At 34.6% G+C, this 10863-nt stretch overlaps 2 protein-coding genes across 3 annotated transcripts; one reads left to right on the top strand and one right to left on the bottom strand.

The window, feature by feature from the left end:
- Positions 1–329: 329 nt before the first annotated feature.
- LOC127076440 (IAA-amino acid hydrolase ILR1-like 4) lies at positions 330–2884 on the top strand. Its single transcript, XM_051018099.1, has 5 exons — positions 330–884; positions 953–1078; positions 1524–1838; positions 2175–2303; positions 2370–2884. The coding sequence occupies exons 1-5, from the start codon at positions 534–536 to the stop codon at positions 2778–2780; spliced, it is 1332 nt and encodes a 443-aa protein (XP_050874056.1). The 5' UTR covers positions 330–533; the 3' UTR covers positions 2781–2884.
- A 264-nt stretch (positions 2885–3148) lies between these two features.
- LOC127076441 (glycosyltransferase BC10) lies at positions 3149–5486 on the bottom strand. 2 transcript variants are annotated; one of them, XM_051018102.1, is made up of 3 exons: positions 4577–5486; positions 4420–4531; positions 3149–4063 (listed from the first exon to the last, which is right to left on the bottom strand). In XM_051018102.1, exons 1-3 carry the CDS (start codon positions 4936–4938, stop codon positions 3404–3406), a joined length of 1134 nt encoding a protein of 377 aa, XP_050874059.1. In that variant the 5' UTR covers positions 4939–5486; the 3' UTR covers positions 3149–3403. The 2 variants fall into 2 exon arrangements, with proteins under 2 accessions (XP_050874059.1, XP_050874058.1); XM_051018101.1 differs by having other exon boundaries at positions 4420–5483.
- Between the last annotated feature and the right edge of the window lie 5377 nt (positions 5487–10863).

Below are 10863 nucleotides of genomic sequence, written 5' to 3' on the forward strand. Positions count from 1 at the left end.
TCAACAAAATCGATGGGACTTTGCAACGGCGGCCGCGAAATTTGGGACGGAGGTGGCGAAAGAAGAAGGGGAGTTTTGAATCTTTAAAAGCAATGTTCTTTTAATATTTCGACAACCAATGTGTGTTACTCCAAGCACCTATATATTCTTTGAATACTCTATGCATATAGCTGAGTGAAAATTGAAAATAACATTAAAAATTGGAACGAAACAATTTTATTTTGTATGGATAACGTAAAAAAAAAAAATTAAGTTAAATGTGTTTAGACAAAAATAAACATATAAAATAAATTTGAATTAAGAAAGATTTAGTGAACATTTTTAGAGGGGATGTTGTTTTAATAAATAGATAGAAGATAGGTGTCTCCATAAATGGGCGTACAAGTGGTATTTCGCCATTAAAAAAACTTTGAATCGAAGACATTCAGATATTTAACGCTACCATTGAAGAACCACCCACCTACTAATCTTAAAAATCAAAACAACATTTTTTGTTATTTTTCAATCATCAATCTTTATACACCAAACAAACCATGTCTTCTTCTTCCTTCAAACTCAACAGTTTCCATTTTTGTATCATCATATTCATTTTACATGTCTTTGCTGCAACACCCATTTTGTCTGATAAATTCAACAAATTTCTAGACAGTGCCAAGAGTCCTGAGGTTTTTGATTGGATGGTCGGTATCAGAAGAAAGATTCATGAGAATCCTGAACTGTGTTATGAAGAATTTGACACAAGTGAACGGATAAGATCAGAATTGGATAAAATGGGTATACCTTATAAACATCCAGTTGCAATCACTGGTGTCATTGGTTTCATAGGAACTGGATTGCCTCCTTTTGTTGCTTTAAGAGCTGATATGGATGCTCTTCCTATGCAGGTTCATTCATTACTTCTTTTTCTCAAATTTTGTGTTTTGCTATGATATATATCATGTTTAAACCTTAGGAAATGGTGGAGTGGGAGCATAAGAGTAAAGTAGCTGGAAAAATGCATGCTTGTGGTCATGATGCTCATGTTACAATGCTACTTGGTGCTGCAAAGATTCTCAAACACCATGAAAAAGACATACAAGTGAGATCTTGAATTTGTCTTAACTTCTTTATTTTGGTTTCCTTTATATTGTATTAATTTTATATTCTGCTATAGTTTAGGTCGAATCAGTTGTGAGCACGCGAGTTTGATCGCTGGCTGGAACAATCTTTCACCAGACATTACTTACCTCTTAACTCAGATTATCAGGACTAGTTTCCTCTAAAAACCAAGTTTTAAGACCAAAAAATGTTCTGCTTTGTTTTGACTTAGATTCTGATGTGAGTTTAAAATGTGCGGCTGCTACTCCATTGTCCAAATTGTCATTAACTGTAAAATTGGTCGTTTTGGTGATTTCACACTTTTTATTTGAAGTCAAAGTGAAACATATATCTCTTTGGTTTGTACCATATTCATAACTTTTGCAAGTTACCAGACTTTTCTCTCATGGATTACTGATAAATTCTTTATTTTGTTGTCTAACTAGGGAACTATTGTTCTTGTTTTCCAACCAGCAGAGGAAGGAGGTGGAGGGGCTAAGAAAATCTTAGATGCTGGTGCATTAGAAAATGTTACAGCTATCTTTGGATTGCATATTGCTCCTGAATTACCAATAGGTGAAGTGGCCTCTAGGTCTGGTCCAATAATGGCGGGAAGTGGCCGCTTTGAAGCAAAAATAAGTGGAAAAGGAGGTCATGCTGCTATTCCTCAACAGGCTATAGACCCAATATTGGCAGCTTCCAATGTGATTATTAGCTTACAACACCTTGTTTCTCGCGAGGCTGATCCTCTCGACTCCCAGGTAAATTTTGTCAATTCTTCATTTTCCGATCCTATTATCCACGGATTTATTGTTATTTCATATTTAGGTCATGTTTGGATAAACAACTTCATAAACACTACTACTCATTTATTGACAGCAAGAGACATCATTATGTTCCGCGAAGTGTCTGAATAATATGACTTGGAGTCATCGTCTATGAAAAAGATGGCATAGAAGAATACAATTATAGAACAAGTTTTTAATGACAATAGAGAGACATATCAACTAGACCTTTAGGATGTATGTATGTGAGCATTTTTATTTGTAAAAAAAATCTGATTTTTACTTAGAAATATGAACGGCATGTTTGCACAGGTTGTGACGATTGCAAAGTTCCAAGGAGGTAGTGCTTTCAATGTTATTCCAGATTATGTCACAATTGGTGGCACCTTCCGAGCCTTTTCTAAACAAAGCTTCAACCAACTGAGACAGCGGATTGAGGAGGTATGTACTGAAAATGTTAGTCAACGTGATTGAGAGTCATATGACACAGATGATTCAATTATGCAGGTTATCGTTGGGCAAGCTGCCGTGCATAGGTGCAATGCAACTATAGATTTCCTTGATGAAGTGAAACCTAGCTATCCTCCAACCGTAAACAATGGTGACTTGCATGAGCATTTTGTGAATGTTGCAGTGAATATGCTTGGTATCAATAAAGTTAATAGTGCTGTGACACCATCCATGGCAGCTGAAGATTTTTCTTTCTATCAAGAGGTCATGCCTGGTTACTGGTTCTGGCTTGGTGTGAAGAATGCTTCTCATAAACGGTTGGAGTCATTACATTCACCTTATCTCGAAATCAATGAAGATGGACTCCCATATGGAGCTGCGCTTCATGCATCATTAGCTTCTAGTTATCTTCTAAAACATCAGCAGGATGTACTTGGTATTGAGAGAAAATATCATGATGAATTGTAAATGTCAATAAACACCTTAGATTTCTCTCTTTTTTTGGAATTGTTTTCTTCTTCTCTCTAGTTAAATAGTTTCAAATAAAATTTGTCCATCAAACTTGATGCTCATATTGCTTTTTCTTTTTAATGTCCATTTTCTTTACTTGTTTTTCAATTTAAATTTCAATTCTTGAAGTGTTCTTGAATGTTAAATTAGATTGCATATGTTCGGGTGATTTCTAAAACTGATTTTGCTCTCAGAATTGATTCTAATTTGAAGTTACAATTACGAATTTTAACCATGAAATTGGAAGAAAGTTGGGCAAGTGTAGGTTATAATAGTTCATAATAAAATAGCCATACACAAAACTTGTCTTAGTGGCAGAATACATATTCCCAAAAGATAACTAAAATATTTATTTGATTAACAAGTAATCCAATAAAATGCTAGTCTACATTTCGACTAATACTAGTATAAAAATATAGGGTTTAAATTCAATGTCCTACACATCTAAATGCCATAAGAGCAACTCAAAATTTCTGTGAAACAGAGAGCAGAAGATAAATTCCGCGATCAAAACGGAGTAATCTAACTGACAGCGAATAACTAACACGCCCCAAACAGCAATCCTTCATGGATGTTGCGACTCAGAAGTGAGACGAATTTCCTATTCCTAGAACTTTCGGCGCTAAATCTAACAGAGGACCTAAAGCATTAGGTGCAAATTTTCTAGCAAATAAGAAACAAAGTGATGTTGGCTGGTTATTATAAAGACATGTCTGATTCTGCAATATTTTCTTGAAGAATTCCTCTTTGATGTCATTCTTCCCAAATGTAGCCGGGTGAGCACCGCCTCTTGACCAATCCACGTAAGTGACGCTCCGATTCGCCAGAAGTTGAGGAGTATTAATGGTTAACATTGTCTGGAAATAATGTTCATCAACATAGCATTTGTGCGGGACGCAGAAGTCTCTGAGTTTTGGATAGTAAGTACTGTCTTCAACTACCCTAACTGCAAGTTCGCGGTTAATTTCGAACCACTGAGACCCTTTACGCCAGTCGCTCAGGTTGATTTCAGGTTTCATGTTTTCTTCGTAGCGTCCTCTTCCGTAAGGACCAGGCTCATCAAATGCGCCCATAAAGCTATACCTTGACCGTGACAGGTATCGGTATACGATGCTGAAGTTATGGAGAGGGATGCAGGCCTCTGATAGAAGAACAAACCATTCATTCGAGATGTCAAGCAATGCATTTGCTAGAAGCCTTCTTTCGGCGTCACACATACTCATCATTCCCCATTCCGCCACCTGTAAAGAAGGAAGATAATCAGAATTCAATATAAGATTCATGCCTAAATTAATGCACACTAAACACTCATATCAAATGGATTCAATTTAATATCAAATCGAGATACAAATCATGTGTATTGTAAGATACTGATAACAATGTGACCATACATCAAATCCGTCTAAAGTACGGCTCAAGTTTTTGGAAATTCTCTGTAGGTTAGACACGGTTCAACCATGACAAAACAATTAGAGACCCTATTTAGGTATTTAACCGTGACAAATTTTAGGTCCTACGCGGTAGCCCGTCTTGCACGCCCTCAAAACCATACATTGAAACATCAACATACAAACTTGAAATGAAATAAAGCTTGTACCTGGCTAGGGATCTGTCTGCGATAAAAAACCGACGATGGCGGAAAATCAGCATTGTAAGATGGCAACGAATGAACATAAATGGAATAAAGCTTCTCATGTCCCTTAAAGAACCTCTCCCAAAGTGGTGCCATTGGCAAAGGTCCCTTAGTCAAGAACATAAACGCAATTTTCGGAGTTCTTTTAAACGGATAACTCTGAATCCTTGGAGAAAAAGAAGCTCTCCAGAAGAGTTCAGCATCATTCATACTATGCAACAAACTAGAAGGAGCCTTAAACCAATTCTCCACAACCGCCGGCCTCTGAAAACAAGGCTTACGCGATGACGATTGAACAAACGCCACATTATGAATACCAAAATGCCTAACCATATACATACTAAGAAATGAACCAGCAATTCCAATAATCAGAAAGAGTAAGAAAAACTGCAAAAGCCTCAAAGGATATTGCCTAGAGTGTGTGACTCTTAATGTAGCTATTGCAGCAGGGTCCTTCCCTTCCTCCAATCTAGTAGGAAGCATAGTTTTTTTTCTTCCTTTCTTACAATCAAATCTAAGATCTTGTTACTTGTGTAACTTCATACACAACCAAATCCCAAAACAAAACAACAACACCAACAAAAAAAAACTCACTTTCCACAACAAAACCAGATCAAAACAAAATTGTCATGCTCAGAAATATACACACACTATTCAAATTTTCAGCAGAATTAATCAAAACCCATATGAAGGAATAGATCAAAACTAAATAAATAAGAGAAAAATTCAGCAGCCCAATAAAAGTTACAACTATGATATTATTGAAAAATCAAGGGGTTATGAAAAAAAATCAAAACTTTAGAGAGAGAAATGCGAGAAAAGTGTTGTTAATGGTATCTCACTCAGCAACCCTTTAGTTTCATGTTATTCATGATTCATCATTCACTCACAACTGTATAGGAAACGTGGTGAGTTTTGCTTTGTGAGAGAATGAGAATAAAAACCTCAGTAAAAGGGAAAGTTGATAAATAACAAGGTGCTTCAATGTGAGAGAGAAAATAACCAATCAAAAAGAAACGACAACGTTGTAAAAGCTCGTTGTTTTTGGGTTTTGTTGTAAGTTTTTTTTGGTATTGAATTGTTATTTATTGGTTTATTTTTTGTGGCTTATTATGGGTACACGTGTATTACTTAATTAAAAGAACATGTATAACTTCATTATTAAAATTATTAGGGACTAAATTTTCCTAATTCATTTTGATATATTAAAATTAACAATAATAATAATAATACTTATTATTATATACTAAATTTTACTTTTTTTAATACTAAAAAATAATGATAAATTTGAAAAAAATGAATATCATTAGTAATTGTAAAACAAATTTATAAAGAGGATATGTCTATGATATACATAAGATTACAGCTTTAAATTGTTTTTTTTTCTTCTAAATTTTTTAGTTAAAAGTTTGTTTAATGTAATAAAAAAGATTTGCATTTTATAATAAAAAGTTTGTTTAATATAATAAAAAGTAATGTATTATTCCCTCTTATAGTTAATATAATAAAAAATATTTTTTATATTTATTAAATAATTAATGGATCTTACATTAGTTATATTTATTATTTAATATATTTAAAAGCATTTTTTTGTTACAGTTAAAAAAATATACATAACATCTTAGAAGAAAAAAATATAAGAATTTAGAGAAAATATTATTTCGTAATCAATTTTCTAAATATGTTAAGCACTTATTGAAGAAGGTATTGGTGCAGTTTCTAGATAAAGAATTTCGTGTAAAGATTGCAGAATGATTTTTCTAATTTTTTCTTGTTTTGAGCATTTTCCCCTATCTGTTTTTGCAAGGTAAGACTAATTTGATGTTATTCGAAGGTAGTAAAAGTAGAATCATTTAAGAGGCACCAAACTTTTTGAGTCAATAGCTGGATAGATTGTTCTTTTTCTTTACTTTAACGTTTTAATGTCGATCATGGCAACGTTCAACTTATGATTGTTTTAGTAAAGACGAGAAAAAAAAAAGTGAAAACGCCAAGTGACTAATTTATTAAATAATTAATGCTTGTGATAGGTTAAATGATCTTTTCAAAATTGGAAATTATAATGGAAGAGTGTAATACTAATGTTTTCGTACAATATTCTTTTTCTTCTAATGGTAAGAATTTCATTTCTTGAACATAAATAGTGGGACATGGCAACTTCAAACTCGTGTTTACTGAAATTCTCTACATAATTATTAACTAAATTAATTTTCGAGACTAGTACATTCTTTTTCTACTTAAGGAAGAAGTGTCCTTTAAAGTTGTAAAACTTAAAATGCTTTGTGTTGTTCAAGAACAAAATAATGATCATATATATAATTGGTTGTTGTGTCGAGGTGGAGTTGGACTCCGATGCCGTGGACGATACCAATCTGCAAGGTTAATATTTTAACGGTCAAGTTAATGAATGAAATGATAGTAAACTTTTGAATGAGAGTGAATCGTACCTGAAATGACGTGCTAACTCTGCTTTTTTATAGTGTTATATTTGTGAAAACCCCAAATAAGGGTGACGCCATGGTCTTCGCCCAAAAAGGAATCGACTGGGTGTTACGTTTACAGAGTATGTAGTCTCGCCCTTGGAACAAATGATGTGTAGAATATTGTTGTCTCCCCACTAAGTCATACCATAATGAGTCATACTACAACTCCCTGGAGAATATGTGGTTAGCAGTCTCCCCTGGTCAAAGGGGGAGTGGTCACCGCTTCTTAGGGTTTCCTAAACCCTAGGCCCAATAACTCCTATAAATACTTTACCCCTTAAGGGGAGAGAGGACAAACTGTAAATTAACCACATATCGCATAATACATAGAGTCTCTCATGTCACGTGAGTTGACCTCTCATACCACCATAAACACCGTAAAACAATCATATTGGGCTTCTCACCGTCGCGAGTAAATCCTAACCACTATAAACTGTTATAAACTTATTGTTCTTGATAAACACTTTTGAATAATCTCCCTGAAGTTAATTAGGAGGGACCACAAACGCGGTGGGAAATAGGTGTTACTTGATTATTTCTTTTGTTGTATTTTATTCTTTTTCCTCCCTTTTTCTCCTTAAATGAGGAGCCCTCTTATACCCATTACACGTCCTGAGATCATTAAGAAGTGTTCGTTCAAGTTTCATGATTAAATGATGCTAGTAACTTTCAATGTCATCATCATTGTCATGTAACGTCTTCTCTATTAATTTTCGTAACTCCCGTGCAACCATGAAACTACCTTATATTTGTTACACCGATTGTACACACCGTCCAAGAACGTGTCTCCGAGAACCATATGATTTAGACTCCTATTTTTCTTATAAGTAGCAACTTGGTAATCGATATCTTTTAAAAGTACCCGACACACCCGACTTTTCCTTCTCAGCCCTAATGACTTCTAACTCGGTCCCAAGAATTGTCGGGGTGCACATAAGCCTCCCGATCATGAGACCCAATAGGATGAAATGTTCTAACAGAGAATCCTAGAATTCTTTCTTGAAGGGGTTATACCTCCACCCGGTTTTATTTAATCTAACGATCACTTCGTGACCAGCTAACATATGATAGTGGGTTTTTAAGAGTAATGATGGTGTCTATCTTGTCAAATCTCCTCTCTCTCTCCCCTTGTCATGATGACTTTTATGGGGAAGCAAATTGCCATCATGACTCTAGTTCGATAGGGATTCCAAACCATTTTAAATTTCTTTCAATAAAATCCCAACTTTTCTTATTTATTTGCTCATCATTCTCGACCCTTTTTCTTATTCCTTCAAGGTTGTTGTCCAAGTTTTCCGCTTTCTGCCAATTGCTTGCACACATAAATCTCGGGTATTAATCTTTTGCCTTACTTATTTCTACTTAATTATTTTATCATGGTTATAATATGTGAGTGTGATGATTCGAGAAATGTAAAAATTTCCCTAAATGCCCAAACGAGAAGAAAACTCTAGAATACATGCATGAAAGAATGTGAGGGCCATCTGGGGTAAGTAGAATTCGATCAGATCATCAAGGAAGTTTATGGCGACATTTTTTCACCTTGTAGTGGAACTGTTTCGAAATCTTCATCATCAGGTTCTGTGGATATTGTGATGGAGATTACTGGATCTTTATTGATAAATAAGTCATAAGGTATGACCACGACACGATTGATGATAGTGTCATTTCTAAACTTCAATCTAACAAACAAATTTCTTCAATCGGAAACGAAGAAGATATCGTACTGGAACCTTGTGTGAATGGTGAAAGAGTTTGTATCACCCGACCAAAGAGAGTATCAAACAAGTGTTTTTATTTTTATTCTGGGGTGATTGAGGATTTTAAGATCCGTATCCCCTTTACTGATTTCGAATCTGGCCTCCTAAAAACCCTAAATATCGCCCCTTCTCAATTACGCCCAAATGGTTGGGGCTTTATTAAAGCCTTTGAAATCGTTTGTGAGGCAGTGAGCATAATCCCCACCTTAGGTTTGTTCTTTTCTCTCTTTGAGTTAAAGGGGACAGACAAAGGAGGTTAGATTTCACTTAGTGGAATCCCAGGGAAAACTTTCATCCAGGTTTATACCACCAACTACAAAGGCTTCAAAGACAAGTTTCTTCGAGTAAAAAGTGAGAAATGATGCCCCCAAGTTATGTATATGTTGGAAAGGGGCCATTGCTTTCTGATCTACTTGACAAATAACTCGTTATAAGTGTCTGGTTTTGACTATGACAAGTTGGATGCTTTAGAGATCCGAGCTTTAGCTATTCTAGATGCCTTCCGGTAATAAAGGTCAGTGATTTAATAAACATGGTCGATGATATGGAACAAATATCTAACTTCTTGGGTAATGTTTATATGTCTCTTACTATACTCTAATGATCTCTTTATGTTATTCCTTTAAACTTATTTGCTCATTTATTTTTAGCTAAAATGAAGAGCCTTAAGTTGAAGGACCAAAAGAAGTTGATGGTTGAAGCGAGGGCGGTGCCGGGAGAACCATTTGCCTATAATACTGAATTGTCTTGTATTCAAACCTGGGACCTCAAGAAAAGGAAGGTAGATGATGGGAAAGCAGCCTCAGGCGCTTCGGAGCCCCAAGGTGTCTCATTTCCCCCTCATAAAGGCTCAAAGTCGAGTTCCCCGAAGAAGGTGAAAAATTTGATGGGTGATCAGTGCCTTTTGATGCACATTCTTCTACTATTCTACTTAGGCAACTCTATAATTTATTCTATTGTTTTTACTATTTTAGTGTGTTTTTATATTTAAGTTTATTTTTAGCTTTATTTTATTTACGTACGTTATTTTCAGCATAAACAGTTATTTGATACCTTGTCACTATGCAGATCATAACTAGAGCTATAGGAGTCAAATTAACGTGTTCTAATATGAGTTGGAAAGATAAGAGAAAGAATTACAAGTTTCATGTTGAAGTCAAAAGCTGATTCGGAATGAAGAAGGGTCTAATAATTCGTTGAAGTTCGATACTTACTTAAAATAGTTAGTTTGGGCCGGTTTTTATAATTTTCGGGTCGGGCCTCATAAGGGCTCAAATTTCCCTTTAATTATATTAGGTCTTTCACTGCTACAAGAATCCAATTCTGAATTTTGATGATACAATATTTATTAAAAGATTTCATGGAGAACTAAAGTTCACATGGTTGATCTGCTGTAATCGGTTTCCGCAGATACTTTGAGGTTTCCTAATTTTCAATCAAATGTCTTTTCCCTTTAAATATTTTTTATATGTCTTGTATGCTTTATTCAAGTTCTATAGAGTATATGTTGATTAATTTCGATTGATATATGTTCCATAATCATGTTTGCTTAATTCATGTGTGCTTAACCCATTTGCTTAATTCAGAATATGTTTGCTTAATTCAGAAATTAGGAACACATATCATATATTAGTATCAATGTGCTTGTTATTGTTACTGTAATCGAAAAGAGATTAGAATCCGCTTAGGGCATGAAAATTATATTAACCAATGATAAGTTAGGAAACCAAACCAGTAGATCAGCTTATTTCATAATCACTTTTTATAATCACTTATTCTTAATCGAATCAAAAAACCATATTTCATTTTCTTATTTGGTTAATTTATCAAGAGTCCTTGCGATATGATACTCGAGTGTCGCTTCCCTAGAATACCGTTCTTAGTTACTCGTTTTTGACACGTGTGCAACAACAAATCAAACCGGCGCTGTTGTCGGGGACTCTTGTAGATTTTAACAATTATTATAGTCATAGTTGTTGTGTTTCAGTGTTCTTGCCCCAACGTTCTTGTGTTATGGCCTTTTCACGTTTTAGCATAAAAAAAATCTATTTTTAAGAAAATCGTCTCAGATTATTCTAATTCTTTACCGATTCATTATAAAATAATCAAGAATAGAAAGCCTCTATTTAAAGACTAAATAGTGGATGCCACCCTAAAAATCTGAA

This window comes from Lathyrus oleraceus, chromosome 4 (genome assembly GCF_024323335.1).
Source record: "Lathyrus oleraceus cultivar Zhongwan6 chromosome 4, CAAS_Psat_ZW6_1.0, whole genome shotgun sequence".
NCBI classification, from domain to species: Eukaryota; Viridiplantae; Streptophyta; class Magnoliopsida; order Fabales; family Fabaceae; genus Lathyrus; species Lathyrus oleraceus.